At 31.3% G+C, this 27708-nt stretch overlaps 2 protein-coding genes across 21 annotated transcripts in view; one reads left to right on the forward strand and one right to left on the reverse strand.

Moving 5' to 3' along the window:
* The window catches only part of LOC143044369 (uncharacterized), a 165691-nt gene that overhangs the window by 68274 nt on the left and 69709 nt on the right, over positions 1–27708 (reverse strand). The window lies entirely within an intron of this gene.
* On the forward strand, positions 1310–3357 carry LOC143046424 (fibrinogen-like protein A). The gene is made up of 3 exons (XM_076219588.1): positions 1310–1441; positions 2041–2137; positions 3173–3357. The coding sequence occupies exons 1-3, from the start codon at positions 1415–1417 to the stop codon at positions 3355–3357; spliced, it is 309 nt and encodes a 102-aa protein (XP_076075703.1). The 5' UTR covers positions 1310–1414.

Raw genomic sequence — 27708 nt, forward strand, 5'->3', positions numbered from 1 at the left:
TTGTAAACGACGTATAATGGCAATTCTATTAACCTTTACGTACCTGCAGATCAGATCAGAGATATTGCTTTTTTAATAGTAAAGAATGTCCATCTAAACAATTCCTTCCTTGTTATGTCAGACAATTCATCCTTATGTATATAAAGAGCAACCAGTGTACATTCAGTGCACGTTTTTATCATATAATATATACAATTGCACTTTGTATTGCTATCGACATAATATATGTAACCATTGTGAAAAACTTTTCATCCTGAAATATTATTTTATTGTCGTTATATGATATTCTAGAAAGAAGGAAAGTATAGGTACATTCTGTTGAAGCTAACAACATTTTTATACATTTTGACATCAAATTCCTTCCATTTAATGTCAGATATTTCATTATAAAATGTAAAAAGAATTTAGTTTATAAGCAATAGATGTATAATATAAAAAAGAAGACATATTTGCATTTTTTGTTTTACAGTTGTTGAAATAAATATTAAGACATTGTAGAAACCGTAAACTGAAAAAGCCTTCAAATTGTGTTAAACTATGCATTTCTATATACAAAACGATCTAAAGTATAAGGCGATAACATAACATTTTGATAAAACAGAAATTACCAAACCTTATATGATGATGCCGAAAGCACATTTTGCAATTTTCAACTACAGTTCCTTCATTTTACATAAAATTAACTTACATAAACACCAATACCTGATTATTATAAAAAGAAATACATATTGGCCCATTGTTTGTCTTCAACATAAGTTTTAGAAACTTTGGATTTATAGAGTCTTCAATGTCTTTACACTATTCCATCCGGATTACTAAAACAAAAAAAAACAAATGCTTACTTCATGTCATATTCTTATAAAAGGGAAATTCCTAATTCTTATGTTAATGCTGACTTATTTTTCCCTTCTAAGTCAAACAATTCATTCGTGGGTATAATGGTATTAAATTACATGTATCGTGCCTGCACACAAAAAATAAAAAAAAATATCCTTAATTGTCTCAAATTTACTTTATTTTGTTTTGAACACCACTGATGAGAGGTATATTTATGAAATTTGACATTTGAGTAGGTAGGTACATAACTCATACATTTATTCAAATGGTTAAGTTGATAGGTATGTTAAATAAATAAATAAAATTGAGAGACATATATCTATTTTAATTCTGTTTCTGTCAACAGTGATATAATGACCATCTTCCTTTGCTACAACTCGGTCAATTACGTACCTCCATCTCAAATAATTTGAGAGCAGCGGAATAACCCGAGTTAAGCCGACTCGTCTATTTTCTTATTTCAGAAAGGGTTGTCACCCCTACACCGAAGGATTGCAGTGATCTTTCATTGGGAACGTGCAGTGGAGTATATATCATACGACTACAAAACAGTGTTAATCTGACTGTGTTCTGTGACATGGAGACTGATAATGGAGGTTGGACAGTAAGCCAAATTTTTCAGTTGAAAATTTATTTAAATTTATCATAACAAATATATGATTGAAATATGGGCGAAAGATACCAGGGAGACATCCAATATCATGAGTTGAAAATAGATTGACATCGTCATGGCTTAAAATGAAAGATACAAACAGATGAACAATACAGTAGACAAAATACAGTATACAAATATTAAGACTGAGCAACACCAACCCCACCAAAACCCGCTGTTGATCTCAGGTGCTCCGAGAAGATAAGCAGATCCTGCTTCATATGTGGCACCCTTAGTGTTGCTTATGACTAGTTTAGTCCTTGTTGAGTTTTAGCGAAGATAATAAACGGAAAAATATTTCAGCAAGTTCGATTAAAAGACGGTATATAGCTTAAAACATCAAAAATCAATTCATTTTGACTATTGAATTCAACATCCGCCAAAATCTGCAGTTGAATTGAATATCTGTAGCTACAAAATTACTTCAGGAGCGATGTCAACGTTAACGTAATTGTGTAATTTATAATCTATCTAATTCAACGAATTGTTCCAGTTCTTATATTTTCATGGATAATGTTCTTATCATTCACAAGTCATCTCACCTTTTGTAGGTCATTCAAACCCGATTTGACGGAGCAGTAAACTTCTCGAGAGATTGGAGTGATTACAAAACTGGATTTGGTGAAATCGCAGGAGAACATTGGCTTGGTAGATATGCTTATATGATTATTTATAATGAACATCTTGAAAACCAAAGATTCAACAGGATTGAGTTTTGAAATAGTTGATACGTCCACATAACCATCTATTCGAAAATAACTAACAAAAAATTGATGTAGTCATTTTTAACGTTCAACCATTGATACGTATACAAATTCGATTATGTGTCTTTAGAATATCATGCCCCGATTGCATTATAACATATCCATGTCCAGTAAGGCGCAAAAAAGATACACGCGTAAAATAGTAAACTGTAAACCTAAGTAAAATCAAAGGGTCAGTAGGTTTACAAGGATGGTTTGAACCCATCAACGTTAAAAAGAATGCACTGTCCCTTCAACTACATTTTTATACGGGTTTTGCAGGTAGAATCACATTCAAAAACAAAATAGTTATGTCTATGAAAGAATTTAGTAATTGTAGTACCGAAATCATTGCCTTAACAATTTACCAGTCATTCCATTGTTACTCTCACTAAAATCTAAAACTTCACTGCAGACACTAGCTAGTCCAGTGAGTTGCGGAATGCTCATACTGTAAGAAAGAAGAAAGGACCCTTTTTTCCAAAAGTATACAATTGAACGAACTCCAAGATCGTCTTTTTGTCATACGTGTGAAACTGAAATATAGATATTTGAACATGAAATAAGTTGGTGTTATTGGGAAACATTCAATCGTGTCTTTGAAGATTGTTCTTTCATTTCATAGAATTTGGGTCAATTTGAGCTAGATGCATTTTGTATATCATTGTCCATTGTTGAACACTTCTCGACTTTTTATCAATGGTTGAGTTTGTAAGTTATTTTCATTTATTCGTGACGGATGCGAACAGTATGTTAAAATATCAAGTAAGCATCAATTGCATATAATACACTGTTTTAAAAACACTCACTGTCACCTTATTCGTAATATTGCAAAAAAATTGTCTCCTAACATAATAACAAAATAACACGAGCTACTATAACAAATGTTAACGAAAACGGTGTTAACAATATCATCATTATTTGTTTTATTTTTTTTCAGGAAATGATAATCTTCACATTATTACTCAGAAAAATTCCTACAAAGTTCGATTTGACCTTGAGGATTATTCCGGAAATGTGACGTATGCTATCTACGACACTTTCAACGTTGGTGACGACGGATCCAACTACCTACTGAACATTTCTGAATATCACGGAACAGCAGGTACTAGTTTTGACCCTTAAAAACGATCATGTTCCCCATGAACGATATTCCTAATTCCTACTAAGATTATACATATCATACAAAAGTTCATGATGCATATAACCATACTAACATGACTAAGGTTATAAATATCACTATTTAGGTTCTGCATAACTATACTAAGATTAGGTATTTTCCTAATAAAATTATGCTTAGCCCTACTTAGGCTATGCATTGTCGTTCTTCTTACACAGCCCTACAAAAATTATAAATAGTCCTATTTATATTTCACAAAGCACTACGTATGTAACATTTATATGTAACCTTTACAAGGTGAAACTTAGCACTACTGAAATTATAAGAAGGACTATTAAGATAATAAATAGTCCTACTAGCGATAATGAACATCATGAATGTAGTACATGGCGCGTGTAGATGAAAACCCCATTTCTTATTACAATATGCATTATTCCATGAACAAACCATTTACAATTACACCATTAAACAATACGCCATTCCTCATTTCACAATACACTATAGTTTCATTGCATATTGATGGTTTAAACAGCACTAATTGAAAATCTTAAGAAATTCTTGTTACTTTTTCGTACTTTTTAAATGAAAAACATGCCAAAAATAAATCATAAAACACTAGCGAGAATGATTTCCTGCCAAAGTTACAATTGATAATATCCCAAAACAAGGTCACTGACCTATCATTTTTTTCCAGTTTCGTTACTTATCAAATTTCAATTATAACAGTCGCTTAAAAGCTCAGGGAGCGAATTACTCAGTATTCAATGAATGCATATGACAAGCAATCAATTGATCGTTTGTCTGCGTTAAGGTAGATGGGGTGTCTAAATTATAATCCATAGAATTTTTAAATTATTTGCCAAAATGTAGTTTAATTCATGCTTTTTAAAAAAATAATAATAAAAAGAATGGGTCACAGGGCTTATTTTCATGCTACAGGTTGTTCAGAATTGACAGATTATGTATAGATTATGCATGGAAACCCCAATGTCATAAGACGAAAACTGCACAATAGAATTTTGAGATAAAATATGAGAAGATAGCTTTAATAGTATGCTTTTCACTGGACCCGTTTTCTTGCTGCATAATAAAATAAAGAAATTTGTAACACAATCTATTGTAAAAGAACCTTTATCTGAATTATATGCCCTTACATTTTTGTTGCCTCCTCTGATGTGACAAAGTTTGAAAAAAAATGAATCAAACAAAAGTTTCTGTATTTTTTGTAAAATACAACCATAAATATTATAAAACATCTCATTTTCTATATTGAAATGAAATTTCTTACACATGAATTACCTACTTCTCTCCAAATTTGCACATTCTATCAAAGATCTAGACCAATGTTTTCTGGTATTTCAAAATCCAAGATGGAGGAAGACAACCTATCTACCTTAATAATAATAAAAGCAATCTTCCAATCGTTTGTTTATTCGCCACTTAGTTGAAAAAAAAATCAGTTATAAGTCATATTCTCAACTAAAATTTTGAATAGGAATGAGAAATATGTCAAAGAGACAACATTCCAAACAAAGAGCAGATAACAGCCGAAGGCCACCACAAAAGAATTTTTCCGTCATTTTGTTTAATTGTTTTACAGGTGATTCAATGAGAGATCATTTTAATAATTCACTGAACGGGATGAAATTTACCACACATGATAAGGACAACGATATTCACGATTATAATTGTGGTATTGTAAAGAAGAGCGGGTGGTGGCATGCAACCTGTACATATTCCAATATCAACGGAATTTACAAAGAGGACGTTTGTGAAGACAGCAACTACTGGTTAACTTTTGGAGGCAAAAAAGGACTGAGAAAGACAAAAATGATGATGAAACCTAACTTGGAAATATAAACAATTGAACAGATCATGAAAAAAGTACCGTTCAAGTATTGAATCACAAACAACGTTTTTTGCATGTGTTAGATCATGTTTAGACTAATAATCAATAATTCTCATATAAAGAGATATTTTGTCAACTTGTATCTCATCAACCAGTAATAAATAATAATAATTGTAAAATTGCAGAAACATTACAATTGTAGGGTGGAGCTTGCATTTTAAATTCATTTTAAATTTCAATTAACGATTTCAAATTTTCTTCTATTTGTTGGCCATATCCTACATTTTAGAGGCTGGAAAGAGATTCAAATTTTTTGCTTTAAAATATATTACCTTTAGAAATGCATTTTTACAAAATTTTCATCTTTTTAAATCAAATTAATGAAATATACGTTTGACTATGTTATAACGGAAACTGCGTGAACTTACTAAGCTAGAATATTGTTCGCACTTATTACAATGTTTTGAAAGTCTTTGTCAAGATTCCATTAGTTAATTGTATTGATTTTACGTATTACGAAAGAGATATAACACAAATGAATAGAAACAAACCAACTGAAGTTAAAAGAATTATATTGAAATCAGAATTGAATACAAAAGTTATTCAGCAACTGTGAACTGTTTTCATCGGTTGATAACTCAGATTTATTTTTTTTTAACTTACATTTTTTTAATTTACCTTGGAGATCGGTATTGCTGTTGTATTTGTTTGCCTTGAGTAAATCCTAATATTTGATTGCTGTTTGCTTAACGTCCATTATATATTGTATTATAAATTCTCAAAATTATCAATTAAAGTAAAAAAACATAAAAATGTATACTTACATATATAAAAAAAGAAGCTTACATTCGAAAATCGAATATTCAAGTAATCTTTTAAGTAAGATTGACCCGAATTGAATGTTTACAAACTATTTCTGACATTTCAAAAACTGCCCATTATCTTTGTTGGACAAACTTATCTCTTTATAAATGATTTACCTTCATTAAATATAAATATGACTTGTGTATGAGATTAAATTTTATATTAATAATGAACTACTACAAAATTTATCTATGTATCTTAACAAAATGTAATGTATAACATTGTAGAAGTTCCACAATTAAGCATTTAAATATTTTCGACAGATTTATGCACTTTTTTCGACAAGCATTTTTAATCCCTTAAATTCGTTTCTGTGATACATTGTGCCATAGACGTTAGCCTGCTTTTGATTTTTCGAACCTTTCTTTTAACTGGAGAGATGTTTCATTTATAACATGAACACTGTATGTTTTTTGTTTTGTTTTTTTTTAGTAGCACACATATTTTTCATTTCAGTAATTATATTTTTTACATGGTAATATTCCTTTTTTCATCTTTTGAATACGTTTCCAAATTTTTAACTTATATTTGATAATTTGTAATAGCAATCTTATTTTAGACTTAATATAGAGTAATATTGTTTTAGATTTAGCGCTATAGAAAAATTGTAATAATAAATGATAATGCACACTTTACACTTACTTGCCAGAAGGATTTTTTAAAGAAAAAATTCCAGGTAAAGCGTCCAGTGGAAGTGAGAACAATTTACAATTTTACATTAAACTAGAACACACCCGTGATATCGCGGGTCCGTGGCTAAATTAAAGTATATAACTATGCGTAAGCCTTATTTTAGTATTGGTATTGTCATCTGATAAAGTCATGCCGATTATAAGATGCACAGTTTTCTCTGCTTTCAAAAACTTTCTGTTTGAACCCGTCGACTTGGAACTAATCAACTATTGGTAATATTAATTATTTGAAAAATAAAAGGGCCTGCAATGGAGTATTTTTTAATCAACAGCATTGTCCTATATTAGTTATAAATAAAATGAATTCTTTGATTCGCTATTTTACGTCATGCCGGCTAAAAAATTGAAAACTGTACAGACACACCTTATTTTAAGTCCAGATTTTTAGTATTCGTATTGTCATCTTAGAAAGTCATACCGATTAAAATACTTCAAAAGGTAACAATGTGACAATGATTGAATTTAGTAATGCCAACCCGGTGATTATGATCCGTGTATATAGCAAAATCCTAAATACATCGTTTGGTGGTGCGCATGTCAGATGCGGAACGTACAGATAAGGAAAAAGGTAACAGGTGAATAAACTATTGGTATCGGTATCGGATTTGTCCCGGAACTTGTTAATTATTGGCAATATTAATTATGTGGAAAACAAAAGGGCCTGGAGTGGTGTAAGTTTTAATCAACACCATTGTCCTATATAAGCTATATATAAAGTTGAATTCTTTAATTTGTCGTGTTTACCCCATGACGGCTGACAAATTGGACCTCGTTATTTTAGTATTATAGATATATATCTGAAATTTCAAATATTGTTATCTTACAAAAGTTGAAAAAAAATAAATTAATCATCCCATTATGCATGTTATTATCCAATTACCTATTACATTAAATTATTGTTAACCTTTCTAGACGATTGGAATTTATGATTAATGAACGTTTCCAAGGCCAATCGTCCATATGGAAATCATTCTGAAAATGTATTTGAAATAAATGACAGTCGTTATACTTCAATGGGAAAATTTAATATGTTTTCAAAGCAAACACTATGTATCTTTGTGTGCACTTGTTGAATGTGTTTTTTGCAATTTATAACTCTAACAATAGTTTTCTATCAGGTAAATTTAAGCAGTTGTGACAAAGACCAATCAACAGAATTAATAAAAATCTTAAAAAATCATTCTTATTTTGTTTATCTTTACAAGTTTGAAAACAAATAAACTAACAGATGTAGAAAACAACTTTGAAAACAAAATACGACTTGGCCAGTGTCTAACTTGATCTTGTTAGCATGCATCTTTTGAACCAGTAAAATATTGCTTCTATACAAATATAAGAATAACAGTTTCACCATTTACTCAATATGTTGTTGTCCCCGCAGATAAAACCCGAAACAACATCGTGTTGGTGTATAAATCACATTACATAAAGTGCTTGATAAATCATTAGGTATTGAAAATTCATTTGGAAACTCAACATATACTCCAACGACACTTTAGATCTTTTTTTTGTTTCTTCAGATTATAACCAAAGATAAAAAAAACCCAAACTAGAGGCTCTAAAGAGCCTGTGTCGCTCACCTTGGTCTATGTGAATATTAAAGGAAGCAGATGGATTCATGACAAAATTGTGTTTTGGTGGTGGTAATGTGTTTGTACATCTTACTTTACTGAACATTCTTGCTGCTTAAAATTATCTCTATCTATAATGAACTTGGCCCATTAGTTTCAGTGGAAAATGTTAGTAAAAATTTACAAATTTTATGAAAATTGTTAAAAATTGACTATTAAGAATAATAACTCCTAAGGGGGTCAATTGACCATTTCGGTCATGTTGACTTATTTGTAAATCTTACTTTGCTGAACATTATTGTTGTTTACAGTTTATCTCTATCAATAATAATATTCAAGATAATGACCAAAAACAGCAAAATTTCCTTAAAACTAACAATTTAGGGTCAGCAACCCAACAACGGGTTGTCCGATTCATCTAAAAATTTCAGAGCAGATAAATGTTGACCTGATAAACAATTTTACTCCATGTCAGATTTGCTCTAAATGCTTTGGGTTTTGAGTTATAAGCCCATCTTGGTTGGATGGCTGGGTCACCGGACACATTTTTCAAACTACTAACCCAAAAGATGATTGTGGCCAAGTTTGGATTAATTTGGCCCAGTAGTTTCAGAGGAAAAGATTTTTGTAAAAGATTACTAAGATTTACGAAAAATGGTTAAAAATTGACTATAAAGGGCAATAACTCCTAAAGGGGTCAACTGACCATTTCAGTCATGTTGACTTATTTGTAAATCTTACTTTGGTGAACATTATTGCTGTTTATAGTTTATCTCTATCTATAATAATATTCAAGATAATAACCAAAAAGAGCAAAATTTCCTTAAAATTACTAATTCAGGGCCAGCAACCCAACAACGGGTTGTCCGATTCATCTGAAAATTTCAGGGCAGATAGATCTTGAACTGATAAACAATTTTACCCCATGTCAGATTTGCTCTAAATGCTTTGGGTTTTGAGTTATAAGCCAAAAACTGCATTTTACCCCATGTTCTATTTTTAGCCATGGCAGCCATCTTGGTTTGATGACCGGGTCACCGGACACAATTTTCAAACTACTAACCCAAAAGATGATTGTGGCCAAGTTTGGATTAATTTGGCCCAGTAGTTTCAGAGGAGAAGATTTTTTGTAAAATATTACTAAGATTTACGAAAAATGGTTAAAAATTGACTATAAAGGGCAATAACTCCTAAAGGGGTCAACTGACCATTTCAGTCATGTTGACTTATTTGTAAATCTTACTTTGCTGAACATTATTGATGTTTACTGTTTATCTCTATCTATAATAATATTCAAGATAATAACCAAAAACAGCAAAATTTCCTTAAAATTACTAATTCAGGGGCAGCAACCCAACAACGGGTTATCCGATTCATCTGAAAATTTCAGGGCAGATAGATCTTCACCTGTTTAACAATTCTACCCCATGTCAGATTTGCTCTAAATGCTTTGGTTTTTGAGTTATAAGCCAAAAACTGCATTTTACCCCTATGTTCTATTTTTAGCCATGGCGGCCATCTTGGATGGTTGGCCGGGTCACCGGACACATTTTTTAAACAATGATGATTGTGGCCAAGTTTGGTTTAATTTGGCCCAGTAGTTTCAGAGGAGAAGATTTTTGTAAAAGTTAACGACGACGACGGACGACGACGACGGACGCCGGACGACGGACGCCGGACGACGGACGCCGGACGCCGGACGCCAAGTGATGAGAAAAGCTCACTTGGCCTTTTAGGCCAGGTGAGCTAAAAACTAGATCTTCTTCACTGTATTAAAAACCTTAACTATATAAATTTCTTTACAAACAACGCTATATTGCTGGGTCTTCCAAGTGGTCAATGAAACCTTCTTTTAAATTGTTAACATCAATTTTATCAGCAATCAACGCCAGGCTAGTACGTTACTGTTAAACTACATATTCTAAAGGTGGCGTGAATCAGATGTAGATACTAAAACCTCCAACGATCTTTTAGAGTAAATACAATCTAATACTCTTTGATCTTGCAATTGTACTAACAGTTATACTAAAACACAAGTATTCCCCTTTCAAAACTAAAAGACAAATTAAAAAAGTTAGTAATGCTTCGTTTTATAATAAAGAATGGCCTACGTAGATACAGGTTTCATGTCTAAGTTAGTTATATTTCATTCTTTGTAGGAAATCATTCTGATTCAAACAAAAAATTCTCTGAAACTGGCATTATCAAGATGCTTGATTTCTTGATTAACAACATATTTGTTACGTTTGCAGGTAATTTTGTAACGAATGTTTAAATCTATTTCCTATTTGCGAAATGTCTTTTTTTGGATAGCACATCTAATTGTGAATAGTTCTACAACAAGATGAATAATATAGGGCTTGGTATTTTTAATGGTATATATTTTCTATATTAAGTTTCCTGAAATGGAATAAAAGTGATGCTATTTATTTTTTATATTCAGAATCTACTCCAATTAGAATTACTGTTATACATGTAGTTTCCAAATATCAAAAAATGCAAATGGATTCAACTTTAGTGAATAGAAATTTCTGTGCTTTATTCACTATTAAAAAAGTGGGATTTATCAGCATAAACCTACGTTCTTCTAAATGCAAATGTTAGAATAGAATGTTTTAAAAACTGTTGAATTACATAAATTATGTGTGAAACGATGATAAGCAATGGATATATATAAAAATTAACATATCAGAGTTGTAATGGTTGTAATGAAGACAATTGATGAATTTCAGAATGGATTTAATTCTTTATTTGTTTTTCTAAATTGAATTAGAAATAGATTAAAAATAACGCCTTTGTATTATTTGTATAAATATTATTTTTAATATGCCAACAACAAAAAATATAGCAAAACACTCTAAACGTATGCAATTTGTAAGAATTTTTAAAACTGCACGATTTAGTTTAAACATATTTTATTTGCATAAGTACAGTACTTGCAACCTTAGGCGTTACTATTTCAGCGATCAATCAGCGGTCATCAATCAGTCACCGATCAGTCAAGTTCGCGTCAAACTCACGTCAGCAATCCGTCAGACTTATAGTAAAAGTAATTGCTTTTTCTGATATTCTTTTAACTTTATGAAAAAAAACTATTCTAATCTATAAAAAGTACAACAATTTAATGGCGGTCAATAATTTTCAGTAAAATGAAGAAATATTTGCATTTTAGGCAACGTGTACAAAAATTTAGTATCTTTTTCCTTAAAGTAAGCATATTTTATGAAGAACAGCCAATCTTGTTGTACAAAAAGTACTCAAATCATATGACGCTAATAATTTATATCAAAATAAATCAATAACTGCATTCTTTTTCCACAAAAATAAAAGTTTAAGTATTTTGATTCTCATTATATCTCAATTCTGATAAGAAGACTTATCTCAAGATGGTAAAAATAACTGATTTCAAATAAAATAGTATCATTTTTGATAAAAAGAAGAAGAATTTTGGTTATTTTAAACCATGCGAAGAAAATTTTAGTATGCTTTTTCTGATATTCTTTTAATTTTATGAAAAAAAAACTATTCTAAACTATAAAAAGTACAAAAATTTAATAATGGTCAATAATTTTCAGTAAAATGAAGAAATATTTGCTTTTAGGCAACGCATACAAAAATTTAGTATCTTTTCCCTTAAAATAAGCATATTTTATGAAGAACAGCCAATCTTGATGTTCAAAAAGTACATAAATCATATGACGGTTAATAATTTGTAGCAAAATAAATCAATAACGGCATTCTTATTCCACAAAAATAAAAGTTTAAGTATTTTAATTCTCATTATATCTCAATTCTGATTAAAAGACTTATCTCAAGATGGTAAAAATAACTGATTTCAAATAAAATAGTATCATTTTTGATAAAAAGAAAAAGAATTTTGGTTATTTTAAACCATGCGAAGAAAATTTTAGTATGCTTTTTCTGATATTCTTTTAACTTTATGAAAAAAAACTGTTCTAATCTATAAAAAGTACAAAAATTTAATGGTCAATAATTTTCAGTAAAATGAAGAAATATTTGCATTTTAGGCAACGTGTACAAAAATTTAGTATCTTTTTCCTTAAAGTAAGCATATTTTATGAAGAACAGCCAATCTTAATGTACAAAAAGTACTCAAATCAAATGATTGTTAATAATTTGTATCAAAATAAATCAATAACTGCATTCTTTTTCCACAAAAATAAAAGTTTAAGTATTTTGATTCTCATTATATCTCAATTCTGATAAGAAACTTATCTCAAGGTGGTAAAAATAACTGATTTCAAATAAAATAGTATCATTTTTTATAAAAAGAAGAAGAATTTTGGTTATTTTAAACCATGCGAAGAAAATTTAAGTATGCTCTTTCTGATATTCTTTTTATTTTATGAAAAAAACTATTCTAATCTATAAAAAGTACAACTATTTAATGGCGGTCAATAACTTTCAGTAAAATGAAGAAATATTTGCATTTTAGGCAACACGTACAAAAATTTAGTATCTTTTTCCTTAAAGTAAGCATATTTTATGAAGAACAGCCAATCTTGATGTACAAAAAGTACTCAAATCATATGACGGTTAATAATTTGTATCAAAATAAATCAATAACTGCATTCTTATTCCACAAAAATAAAAGTTTAAGTATTTTGATTCTCATTATATCTCAATTCTGATAAGAAGACTTATCTCAAGATGGTAAAAATAACTGATTTCAAATAAAATAGTATCATTTTTGATAAAAAGAAGAAGAATTTTGGTTATTTTAAACCATGCGAAGAAAATTTTAGTATGCTTTTTCTGATATTCTTTTAATTTTATGAAAAAAAACTATTCTAAACTATAAAAAGTACAAAAATTTAATGATGGTCAATAATTTTCAGTAAAATGAAGAAATATTTGCATTTTAGTCAACGCATACAAAAATTTAGTATCTTTTTCCTTAAAGTAAGCATATTTTATGAAGAACAGCCAATCTTAATGTACAAAAAGTACTCAAATCATATGACGGTTAATAATTTGTATCAAAATAAATCAATAACTGCATTCTTATTCCACAAAAATAAAAGTTTAAGTATTTTGATTCTCATCATATCTCAATTCTGATTAGAAGACTTGTCTCAAGATGGTAAAAATAACTGATTTCAATTAAAATAGTATCATTTCTGATAAAAAGAAGAAGAATTTTGGTTATTTTAAACAATGCGAAGAAAATTTTAGTATGATTTTTTCTGATATTCTTTTAATTTAATGAAAGAAAACTATTCTAAACTATAAAAAGTACAAACATTTAATGACGGTCAATAATTTTCAGTAAAATGAAGAAATATTTGCATTTTAGGCAACGCATACAAAAATTTAGTATCTTTTTCCTTAAAGTAAGCATATTTTATGAAGAACAGCCAATCTTGATGTACAAAAAGTACTCAAATCATATGATGGTTAATAATTTATATTAAAATAAATCAATAACTGCATTCTTATTCCACAAAAAAAAAAGTTTAAGTATTCTAATTCTCATTATATCTCAATTCTGATTAGAAGACTTGTCTCAAGATGGTTAAAATAACTGATTTCAAATAAAATAGTATCATTTTTGATAAAAAGAAGAAGAATTTTGGTAATTCTAAACAATGCGAACAAAATTTTAATATTATTTCTTTGACATTCTTTTAATTTCATGAAAAAAACAACCTATTCGAAACTATAAAAAGTTCAAAAATCCAATGGCGGTCAATAATGGTCCGTCAATAATAACCATTTTCGTAGGAATAAGTTTATGTAAACAGAGTCGTATAATACAATTATGTATTATATGTCTCTGATGTTAACACTATTTAATACAAAACTATTAATCAAGACAAACAATTTAACGCTCTAAGCATCTTGTTCTGTTATATTATACTATTTTCCCTTTTTTATTGCAACTAATTTTATTACAAATTAACGTGTAAATTAAGGAGTCTTCGTAGAGGTCCGCGTTCATCGTTTGTAAACACTGTCGAGTTCGGTTTACATAAGAATTTTAAATATATACGTATCCGTCCGATCCGTGCATAAATTTAATTTACTGATCGATCGGTAACAGTTGCCAGGGTAACTCTCACATAGGTTATTTGACTTATCTGACGGATCCTATGGGTCACCGATCACCGATCACTCATCGATCAGTCAAACATACGTCATCGATCATTCACCGATCAGTCAAGTTCACGTCAAACAGTAACGCCTAAGGTTGCAAGTACTGTAGCAAAAGGGATTGGACACAAGTTAAAACAACATTAGAGACGTTCTCTCTCAATATAAATATAAACACAAAGTACATTAGATAATGGCGAAAAAAAACAAAAAAACATAGTAGTAATGCATGTAATACATACTTTAGAATATTAATTGTATTATATTCTTGTCTTTCGTGTTTGCTTAATATGGGCTTTGCCTTTAAACCTTTTTATGTGTCTTTGAAACACATATGACGAGACTCTCTTCTTATACTCCCGAAAATGACAGTTGTTGTGCATTCGTTTGATGTGTTTGAGCTTTTAATTTGATTTTGCCATTGGATTAGGGACGTTCCGTTTTTTATATTTTTCTCGGAGTTCAGTATTTTGTGATTTACTTTTTTCCATGTTGACATTAGCTTGATTTTTATAATATCAGCGTTATTTACAACAACACAAAATTATAAATGTATAAGCAACTATTTGTACTTTTGGTACTGATTAGGCATTATCGTCTATAATTCCGGAATTGTTATGTTATATATTCTAAGTTTAGTAAAGGTTCAAATTGCATTGGGGTTATCCAATCTTTGAATAACATAGCCGCAGAACAAAAACGCGATCGAGAGCAACTTTTGAATATTTCTACAATTTTACATAAATAAGGCCGTTAGTTTTCTCGTTTGAATTGTTTTACATTGTCTTATCGGGGCCTTTTATAGCTGACTATGCGGTATGGGCTTTGCACATTGTTGAAGGCCGTACGGTGACCTATAGTTGTTATGTCTGTGTCATTTTAGTCTTTTGTGGATAGTTGGTCTCATTGGCAATCATACCACATCTTCTTTTTTATATTATGTTCTCACTCTGTTTGGGTATCTTATGCTCTTAACTTTTAACACAATGAGGCTCTATTATGAAATAAACTACCAAAATAGAAACAGGCAAATACTGTCCCTATTTCAGCACAGTGGTTAAAATTAAACTTCATTTTTTTAGGTACAAGGAGGAATTAACAACATGCTAGACTGTTAACTTATCAATCAAGAAACTTAAACATTGAGTTCAGATAACATTTAAAGACATAAAGAACTTCCAAACTAGACTATTTTCCACCTGCTGTCTGACTGGTGCATCTAAACAGTCCAAAAATAAATGCAATTTCTGTGTTTAAGATAAAAAAATTGGTACAATGAATGGCATGAAGACATCACCAATCACCGTTTGAAATACTCAAAAAGACATCCAGAGCTTACCATATAGTCATCAACTACCCACCAACAGGCCGTGAGCTTTGGTTGACTCATTACTTAAATCCGAGAGAACAGCAAAATGTCAAAATACTCTATTCAAACTGGGTGACCTGGGAGAAAAACATTGAAATTTTCCAAAGAAATACACACATCCCTCAACTTTTAATAAGAAGATTTGGTATTAATGCAAATGAGTCAACTATCCAACAAAGTTCAAATGTAGTGGATGTAAGAAATTATATATAGGCAACCATACAATCTTCAATAATGAGAAAAAAACATACGGTATTGTCGGCTACAATAGTTCATGAATTGAAAAATATGAAACAGTTCAATTGAGAAAATGACGGCCTATTTTAAAACAACATGAATTACGAAAAACACATATACATGTAAAAGACATCAACAAGCGACAACCACTGAACTACATGCTCCTGAGTTGGAGCAGGCACATGCAATATACTGCGGTGTTTAACATGCTTGTATCTGCCAATTGATATTTTATCGTATGTTTTTCTTTGTTGTGATGTTATGCTATTGTTTCAGAAAAAGGGAGAAGGTTTGGATCCATTAAAACGTTTAATCCCGCTGCAAATGTTTGCACCTGTCCTAAGTCAGGAATCTGATGTACAGTAGTTGTCGTATGTTTATGTAATATATACGTGTTTCTCGTTTCTCGTTTTGTTTATATATATTAGACCGTTGGTTTTCCCGTTTGAATGGTTTTACACTAGTAATTTTGGGGCCCTTTATAGCTTGTTGTTCGGTGTGAGCTAAGGCTCCGTGTTGAAGGCCGTACTTTAACCTATAATGGTTTACTTTTTAAATTGTTATTTGTATGGAGAGTTGTCTCATTGGCACTCACACCACATCTTCCTATATCTATTGTAAACCGCTGGGACAGTTTTGTTACAGCACAGTATAAGAACAAACTATACAAATCAGTGGAAAAGGGCTTAACGCACGAGATCGATACAAACCAGAAGAAAAAAAAACAGTCTAACAAAAACACATGTACATACCGAATGTGGCAGGGTATTTTTACCTTGTTTTCAAACAATCAAAGTACAAAAATGTACTGAATTACTGAACATCGAATGACTGCAAGATCTTTTGGATTGTCACAAGCACTTGTCTCAGAAAAAAAATCACATCTCTATACCTAAAAGTGAAGTTAATGTACAGATATAATTTTTTTGAAACTCAGTACACATATTCTATATCATATGATCTTTTTAATTTTAATGCCAAATATAGAGTTCTGACCCTCAATTACACGGTCCACCAGACATGGAAAATGATAGTGCGAGTGGGGCATTTATGTACTATGGACACATTCTTATTCAAATCCTTTATTAAAGAAGTCAGTAAATTTACTACAGATAATACTACATTTGTAAATTAAACGAACTAATCTAATTAAAAGGTTTATCTCTGATTTCGTTATACTTATGTGTATGAGAGAATTAATATATATATTAATTTTAATAAGATTGTTGAACGAACGCGTTCAATCTTAGGATTTTATTCTTGTCAATTGTTCCGAGCAGAGCGAGTCGAAAACAATTAAATAGACGTCTTTCAAGCCAAAGTTAATATGTTTGCTATACACACATCATGTTTTTTTAAAACTTGGTAATCAATTATTAATCAAAAGTACAGTCCTAGATAATAAAACAATATGAAATATTTGGTCTAGTAATAAAAAACCAAACAAAAAAAACAGTAGTTGTCGTTTGTTAATGTCGTTCTCGCTTCTCGTATTTTAGCTCACCTTGCCCGAAGGGTCAAGTGAGCTTTCTTCATATCTTGGCGTCCGTCGTCCGTCGTCCGTCGTCCATCGACGTCCGTCGTCGTAACTATTACAAAAATCTTCTCCTCTGAAACTACTGAGTCAAATTCAACCAAACTTGGACACCATCATCATTGGGGTATATAGTTTAAAAAATGTGTCCGGTGACCTGGCCAACTAACCAAGATGGTCGCCATGGCTTAAAATAGAACGTAGGAGTAAAATGTAGATTTTGGCTTATATCTCAGACACCAATTGGCAAAGCATTAAGAGCAAATCTGACATGGATGAAGATTGTTTATTAGGTCATTATCTATATGCCCTGAAATTTTCAGATGAATCAGACAACCTGTTGTTAGGTTGCTGCCCCTGAATTTGGTAATTCAAAGAAAATTTTGCAGCTTTTGGTTATATCTTGAATATTATTATAGATAGAGATAAACTGTAAACACCACTAATGTACAGCAAAGTAAGACCTACAAATAAGTCAACATGACCAAAATGGTCAATTGACCCCTTAAGGAGTTATTGCCCTTTATAGTCAATTTTTAACAATTTTCATAGATTTGTACATTTTTACAAAATATTTTCCACTGAAACTACTAGGCTAAGTTTAATATAGATAGAGATGATTGTAAGCATCAAAAATGTTTAGTAAAGTAAGATCTCCGAGCACATCACCATCACCAAAACACATAGACCAAGGTGAGCGACACAGGCTCTTTAGAGCCTTTAGTGATATATATAGTTTAGACCTTTGGTTTTCCCGTTTGAATGGTTTTACACTAGTCATTTTGGGGGATCCTTATAACTTGCTATTCGGTGTGAGCCAAGGATTCGTGTTGAAGAGGGTACTTTAACCTATTATAGTTTCCTGCTACTCAATGTGACTTGGATGGAGATTTGTCTCATTGGCACTCATACCACATCTTCTTATATCTATATATTCTTTCGATATGTTTAATTGGGGTCTGGAGCTGGCATTTCAGTTACTGTTTGTTGTTCTTTGTTAATTGATGAATCATATTCATTTTGTGTAGTTTCTTTTGTTTACTATTTTGTCATCGGACTCGGATTTCTTTTAAACTGAGTTTTTCTGTGAATATTGTTGTATGTTTGTTTATTCTACATAAGCTAGATATAGTTGTATAGCGGGAGGGTTGAGATCTCACAAAGCATGTTTAGGCCGGCCGTATTTTTGCGCCTGTCCCAAGTCAGGAGACTCTGATCTTTGTTAGTTTTTTGTATGTTTTTTTTTTTATCTAAGTTAAGTGTGACGTCCATTTTCACATAACTAGTAAATATTTTTATTTAGAGACCAGCTGAAGCCTGCCTCTGGTTGCGGGATTTTCTCGTTGTGTTGAAGACTCGCTGGTGGCCTTCGGTTGTGCTCTTTGGTTAGGCTGTTGTCTCTTTGACACATTTTTTATTTTCATTCTCAATTTTATTGATTAAACAATTGATTGATTGATTGATTGATTGATTGATTGATTGATTGATTGATCATTTTACTACAAGCGAAAGTCATGATCATTTGAGAATCCTTTATTTGTATTGTAGTGTTAATTTCACCAATGAAACGCTACATTAATTTTTGTCTTAATATTAAATTTCTTTGTAAACTCTAAAATAACCGTCTGATTACAATAAGACACGCAAGAATAAAAAAAAACAAATATTTGGCCTTCAATGTCTCAACCTTTTTTAATGTGAGTAACTTCATTGTTCAGTTAGATTTCGATTTTGATTTTGTTTTTGCAAGTTTCCATAATAGATTTCCGGTAATTGTTCTTCATAAAACCCTGTTGGAAAGCACATTGACTTAATTTTCCAAACGTTTATTGGAACCCAATGATTTGGCAAGGTGTTACAACTTGTAATGTAAAGAAGTTACAGCCGATTGCATTGAGTGTGTAGGCAAATGTAGCATATCCTTTGTTAGCTTGCTTGTATTATTAGGTTAGGTAAACTACCCTCCTTTAAGAGTAGACTAGTTCGACAGATAACCAATCAATCTGTCTGTAGGACTAGGCTCCTTCTACATGAGGGTAGTATACCTTACCTAGTTACTTCATAGTTCAGCTAACAAACAAGCGATCCAAAGATATTACCTTTGTCTACACACGCAATGTAATCGGCTGTAATGAAAATGCGGAGTTTGTGAGACCAGGCTCAAGCAGCCAGTCGGTAGCAGCCAGTTTTCAAATATATAAACACAAATATTGCATTAGACTGAAACGTACTTCAAATGTTTTTATTAATATATAACCACTATATCATCAGTTTTTAATATATAATTAAGCAGTCAAAGACACTATTCAATGAATTTTAAAATTTCATTTCTGGTTCATTTAAGAATTGAATGCTTTTTTTTTGTTACTTAATTGAGGTGTAAAGCGTTGACCTAAATACATTGTGTATGAAACGAGGAAGCGCTTCATTCTGAAAATGTGCGCACGGTCAACGCTTTTACAACCCTATGAAGTTACAAAAAGAAGCATTCACTATTTATAATTACATTTTTTAGCTAGAATCATGAAAACACGATTTTTATCAAGTTTTTATTAAATTCACCTTTGCACTTTATTGTGGGACCTCGTGTCATCATGAATAATGAATTTCATTGTGTAATGCAACTGCGTAAGGAATAACATGAGATGTGCAGTTAGCCAATCAGCCAATCAGAATAACAAATTATAATGAAACATACATCTTATGTAATTATTAGTTATATAAAGGCAAAATCAATCGCTTTCGATATATTACACAGCGTACTGCCCGCTTTACATTTTAAATAGTCAACACTTTGAGTGCTTATAGAATCGTAAATAATTATGATTTTTCTTAAATGATAGCAAAATTGCACTATTGTGTGGAATAGCTTTCCTTATTATCGGCATCCTGTCAAATAGTTCTTAAAAAGTAATAATAATTCTGCATTAAAAGAAAAGAAAGTTGCACTCGTGCTTTAACTTTTTTTTGCCACACAAAACCATTTTTACAAAACATTCTACCTCTGAACTAGTGGATTTCGCTTAAATATGACTGGACAAAAGGTTTATTTTTTGTTTTCAAAGTATGGTGGGCAAGTAAATTATTTATTAGCTTAAAAAAGATTGATCCGTGCTATAAATTAACTTGTAATTTTGATCAAGTAGGCCCTAGATCTCTAGCTTAGTTCTCACCTAGTGCAGATAAAAGTATTGCTGCAGAATTTTTTTATTAACTGTCCGGTAAGGGTTGGGTAGGGTATACAACCTCAACTTTAGACCTTCTTTAGAAAAAAAAAACTAAGCAGAACAACGCCCTGGATTTTTCTACTGTAGACCCCAGCTACCCAGCTTCCCTTTGCACCTAGTGAGGACAATTTTTTATTATATTTTCGGTAAGGGTGGGGTTGGGTGTTCGACCCCAACTTTGGATCTATCTTTAAAAAATATGCTAAACAGCAACCTTGATTTTTTTCTCCAGCAGACATCAGCTACCCAGCTCCCCTTTACACATTGTGCGGACAGAAGTATTTCCGTAAACATTTGTTTATTAACTTTTATGTAATGCTGGGGTAGGGTGGGTAACTGAGGTCCACTTGAAAAAAATTTACAGGGACTCCAATGTGGTGTGGTCTATGCAGAACAATTACCGGAAATCTATGGTAGTTTGCAAAATAATAGTCTTTTTTTATAATGTGATATGTAAAATGTTGGCAAATAATGAAAGCACGCTTCTTAATTAATAGACATAGAAATAAAGAGAAACCGTATGATAACCAATAACTATCTCCCAGAGACAAACTAACGTTTATTAAGGCGACCGGTATGATTGTCTGGATTCGGGGTTCTTAATTTCTGTATTCTTTGATATTTGAGGCCATTTTTCTCTATTCTTTATACTTTTTGACGATTATTCTCTTCTCATTACATTTTAACACCATTATTTTAGCTATTTTATTTATTTCTTGGTCAATTGTCTCTATTATTTATATTTTTTGTCCACTATTCTCAATTCCATAATCCTCCATCAACGGCCTCTAGTTAATGTCACCTTATAGTCTTCACAAATAAGCAAAATTACTACATTATAGGCTCCTAATGGCAAACCAATTGAAGGCTTTAATATCCCAGTTTGAATTGTGAAATTGCGGAAATTTTGAAAATTTGATCAAGCAAAATACATTATCGTCCTCGTAGTTCGTAAAATACTGGCAGACGGACCTTTGTCATCAATTCTAATTATCTTGGATCGACCTTTCTAAACTTAAAAGCAATAAAGTTCACGCACCTATATTGTTCCGATTGCTAAAGACTTTTGCATTCGTCGACATGATCTTCGATTAAAGTAGTATTGATCTGACAACCGTTGTGCATGTATACTTTAACAACCTTTATATGAATGACAAATAACAACATTGTCATTTTTTGAATGACAATTAAACAGTGTGGGAAAGATAAATTGAATACACTTTCGTTTTTCGTTTTTTTGTTTTTGTGAAATCAAAAATGAAAAATGAAAACACTTTCATTTTTCGATTTAAGTTTTTGAGAATCAAAAATGAAAAATGAAAATACTTTTGTTGTTCATTTTGGTTTTAAGAATCAAAAATTAAAAATAAAAATACTTTTGTTTTTTGTTTTTTGTTTTATGAAATCAAAAATGAAAAATGAAAATATTCGTTTTTTGTTTTTTGTTTATGATATTTCAAAACGAAAAACGAATGGACGCAGATATACACGGACTATGACATCATAAGTATAATCATCAAATATTTTTGCCAAACTTTGTGACCATTGCTTCCCCACCAACGATAAATGTGTCCGAATTTGGATCAGAAAATCGCAGAATGTTTCAAGTAAACCCATTTGCAGCGATTTAATACCACTATTTCAAGTGACATCCTGAGATAAAGACGGAAGAGCAGTTTAGTTTTTAAGGATAAAGAAATGTCTACTGTGACAAGAATTGAAAAGTCTAGAAAAGATATTGCAATCACTTTAAAGGTTCTCTAGCTTTGTTTTTGACAAAGACGTTTTACATTTACTTCAAAAGATCTTCGTATTCTTTGGACCAATATCTTGGAGTTTATTTACATATCTTACCGGTTTCCGAATCAACAATTTCCTAAATGGAGTATTTTTTTTACAAATCTGACGACTCTTTTAGAAATGAATTTCCAGACTCGTTCATCACTTAACAAATCCTTTAAAGCTGTTTGAAGAAATCTTTTTGAGTTTTCGTAGAGTCTTCATTATGTCGTTCGTCTGTTGTAGAATGACCCAAACCACTACATCTTTCAAATACATATTCTAGTATACTGACTCCTGGTCCAGCTACCATCCATTTGTCTAAAAGTGATTTTTGGTTAATCCTTTGACACCAACATCGCCCTTCACAATTGCGTTATTCTGTTTTGTTCCTGATCAATTGTGTAATAAGAAAGAAATTTGCTGGTCTGACGTACAGTGAAATTATCACTTTCAAATTCCATCGCCACCTGTGGGTGATGTTCGGGAAGGGAAGTCATATCTCGGAGACGGGTCGGTAACGATCGAGCATAATTCACACAATCAAGACCTAAAACAATATGCTATCATGCTTTATATGGACTCTCACTCATTAAATGAGCATAATTCACACAATCAAGACCTAAAACAATATGCTATCATGCTTTATATGGACTCTCACTCATTAAATGAGCACAATACCTGTAGTTACATTTGATGTTTTTCCGAGATTAACCACATTTTCGCCTGAACCATCAAATACCTGAGAATTGCCTGGTAGTGCATACAAATCGCTCTTGATGTCTATAAATAGCTTGCACATGCACAGAAGTGTTAAACACATATGTATCATAACCTTGAAAAATGTTATGAAACCAATTCATAATATTATCAGAAATCCAAAAACACTAAATATACGGTAAATAGTTCAAATGTTTTTAAAAGAAATTTGTTACATTTTAACGCATGCGCAAATGCTGGATATGTCAAATATTCATTTCTAATAAATATGTGATGCAAGGAATGTATCCACCAAACCTGGTAATTGGTTTTTACTAAAGAAAACAGCCATTTTAGAAAATGGCCGTGGCCATCTTGAAAAAATCATTTTTTTTAATGGCCAGCAGTTAATTCTTAAAAAGTATATAATAATGATGCTTTGTGATAATTTTCATTCTTGTATCATCATTTGCACAATTCCCTCGATTTTGCTTGCTAATATCTCTCACTACCTCCCGTGTTTCAATTTTTAAAAGAATTTGAAACAAGACTTTAATTATTGCCAGCTTACACTATTTGTGTATTTTCTGATATAAAATGCCTAGAACCTGTTTAAAACTGTTTTGATAACATATTGAAAGCATATCAGAATACTATAAATGTTATGTTTAGCAGTCAGCCTTTACAACATTCAAGATTATATAAATTATCCAATCCTGCCTCTGTCTCCAGTTCACATCTCGCTGTATGTCTATTTGTCAATTAAATTTCACATTTTCTACTTCAAATGGTCAATTTAGAATTCTTGTCACAACAGTATCATCTGTAACAATATGTCTGACACAATTTACCTAATAAATATACTAGAAGTATTCAAACAAAGTCAATAGTTGCATGTATGCAGATACCAGTCTGAGATATAAATTCACTTAAAATGTTATAGAGATAACATTTGATTTTTGCATAACTGCCAATCATAGTTATTGTTTTCTATATCAAGAACTTAAAAATCATAAAATCATAGCATTTACAAGTTAAATTATTTGTTTTATGCAATTTTCTATGTTTTTTGCCCCTGGGGCCTCAAATTTCCTAAATTATTCTGCTGTTTCTACATGTAGCAAATTGGAACATTTAGTACATATTCAGGATATAACACATTATTGTTAGTTTTGTTGAGATATTTTTGTATTTATAGCTTGTAATGTTTATGTCATGGTGACAAAACAGCAGATGTAGGTGTTACGGCTTACTTTTAGGTTATCAACAGGACACAAACACCCCATAATATTCAGGAAGGGTCGATGAGTTGCAATGACTGGGAAGAGTAAATACAAGCACTTCTTAACAATTTATCTTACATATATGCCTTTATGATGAATTAATTTTGTATTCAGGACTTTAAGTAAACTATGCATACTGTAAACTGTTAATTTATGCTGAGTCATCATATTTAAGGCCCAGGATTCTATCAATCTTCATGAAGTATTTATAAAACTTCATATTTGAGTTAATTTCTTTAACATCTGTGAGATAAAGCAAATTTTGTTAAATTCTGAATGTTCTCTTTGTTCACCCTATGTAAATTATATATCTCTCAATTGATACGATATTCCCGTCATTGCATTTCCTATCATGATTTTCTTGATAGAGGGTTGCTGCTCACAAGGAAGCTTTTAAACCAAGAGTTCCAAACGGTGAAGTTGAAATCATCCCTTTGTAAATTTTACGGACGCCATCACGAGTTGGTTGACCGTTATGGAATAACCGTTTCACAAATGATATCAGATATGTTCCTTACGTCGTAACTACAATCCCCTTCCTTTTTATGAATGTGACCTACCGAATTAGACTATTTACCGGATTTATCATCTTATAAGCAACACGACGGGTTCCGCATGTGGAGCAGGATCTGCTTACCCTTCCGGAGCACCTGAGATCACCCCTAGTTTTTTGGTGGGGTTCGTGTTGTTTATTCTTAAGTTTTCTATGTTATGTCCTGTGTGCTGTTGTTTGTTTGTCTTTTTCATTTTTAGCCATGGCGTTGTCAGTTTGTTTCAGATTTATGAGTTTGACTGTCCCTTTGGTATCTTTCGTCCCTCATTTAGTTGAATGAGAATTTTAGTTTCCTTTATCTTATTTTCCGTGTACTCCCCTTTGTTAATAACACGTGTCCTTAATAGTTGTTCACTGATCTGTTGTATGTAATGTATTCCTTAAAAGAGGAACGAACGATACAAGAGGGACATTAAAACGCATAGATAAAAAAAATGACAACGCCATGGCTAAAAAAAGACAAACAAAAAAACATAAGTACACAAGACACAAAATAGAATACGAAAGACAAAGCAACACGAACCACACCAAAATCTGTGCATAATATCAGGTGTTTATGAAGGGTAAGCTCCACATTTGGCACCCGTCGTGTTGTTCATGTTATTACAATCCCGGTAAACAATATTATTCGGTGGTCATATTCGTGGAAAGGGAACGCGATTGTAGTAAGGACATTATGAACATTTCCGATATCACGTTCATACAGCATTCGGAACTGTCTGGTTTAGTAGATTCCTTGTGAGCAGCGATCCTCTATTAAGGAAATCATCATAAAAAATACCAGCCTAGGAATATCGTATCAATTGAGAAATATATACTCCGTATGCAGGCGCTGCTTAAATGTTGATTCATAGAAATGGAAAGCTCACAATAAGGAATCTGAAATCATCTTTTTTGTCGTATTTTTTTTTCAAATTGTTAGTTAATTTCTAGATGTAAGTCAAGATATGAGGCAGACTTAGCTGTATCTGATGTATCATTTATCTCTAGTTGCATTGGATAGATGGGTTCAACATTGTCACCAAATATTAAATTATTCAGTGAAATAATATCATCTATATAGCGGACAGTAAAGTTAAAGGATAAAGGTAACTTCTTTACTTCCGTTCTAAGAGGCTTTTGTATGAATTCTGCTCTTTAAAAATAAGGGAATAAGTCGGCAAAAAGAGCAGCACAGTTGGTTCCAATGAAAATGACGATTCTTTGTTAAAAAATGCGTTCTCCAAACGTAACAAGTATGATGTCAATTAGTATATCCAGGATCTTGATAATGTCGGTTTCAGAGAATGTCTTGTTTGAATCAGAGTGGTTTTTGCAAATTAAGTAAGAATCTGTCATTAATATTTTCATTCCAGACCACATTTGTTTACATTTTTTCATCACGTGTGTAACCTCGCACTTGCGAAGTGCGGATTCCGAAGTTAAAACAAGCGGTATCATAGTTGCATACGGGAAAAGACAAGATCAGAGAATTAGTGTCTGGGAAGACATAAATACAATATCGATCCATTGATGAAGATGATGAAAATATAAAGGGTTTTCTTTTAACATGATTAAAAAAAAACTCATGTAAACTTGTTTTATAATTAAACTTAGCCATTAAATTAAAACTATATAACACATTTTCAACTGTTTGTCAATTTAAAGTCTCTTATGACTTTAAGTTCAATGAATTAAGGAATATGAGCATTTCACTCAGAAAGGTAACAGAACAAATCGATCAACATAGTGTTTAATTATTTTAATACACACTTCGAAGGATATGCGACAATCAATTAACACATTATATAATTTAACTTTTGAATGTTTATAAGGTAACACATGTAAAAAACAAATTAATATTGGAAATGAGTCCATGTTGGGTACGTACATGTATTTGTTTTGACGTTGAGATCCACGTCTTCTTAAAGTACGAAAATGAAGCTCGTAAAACCGCAAGAGAATAACAAAGGATTACGTAGAGGTAACAAGAATGTACCCTTTCTAGCGTAGAGTATCATTTAAGAACAACTAGAACTGTCCACAGTGGAAATTATGACTCTTATTTATGTATTTAATTTGCTACTTTAAACTCAAGTGTTTGTTCAGCGGCGTTTTGATAGTCTTGATGGCCATCTAAATCAGAAGCAAAGTTCGCGGTTCCTATACTGAAACTAAGATTACAGTCAGTACCAGTATGATGTTTCAGGATACGACGTTTTCTTAATGTATGTACTATAGAACAAGTTGTATGTGCTTACCAAGAATCAGACAATGTTTTACTATCAAAGGGTAAAAGGTTAAATTCAAGGTCAATTTGCCAAGACTTTGATAATTGAACGATGTACCAGCATACTAAATTCATTTAAAATAAAAATAAAAACGGTATTTGCGTTTGGCGGGAGGTTAATTTATTCATTATTTGACGGGTGCATAATTAATATTGAGCGAAAGTTGCTTAACCTTCCGGAACACCTGCAATATATTGTATAATGAGGTTCTTGATGTTCGTCTTTTATTTTGTGTTTTTTTAATACTGTTGTTTGTCGTTTTCCTTTTTTTTAATGGCATTTTTTTATTAGTTCGTTTTTCTACTGAATTTCACT

This window comes from Mytilus galloprovincialis, chromosome 9, assembly GCF_965363235.1.
Source record: "Mytilus galloprovincialis chromosome 9, xbMytGall1.hap1.1, whole genome shotgun sequence".
Taxonomy (NCBI): Eukaryota; Metazoa; Mollusca; class Bivalvia; order Mytilida; family Mytilidae; genus Mytilus; species Mytilus galloprovincialis.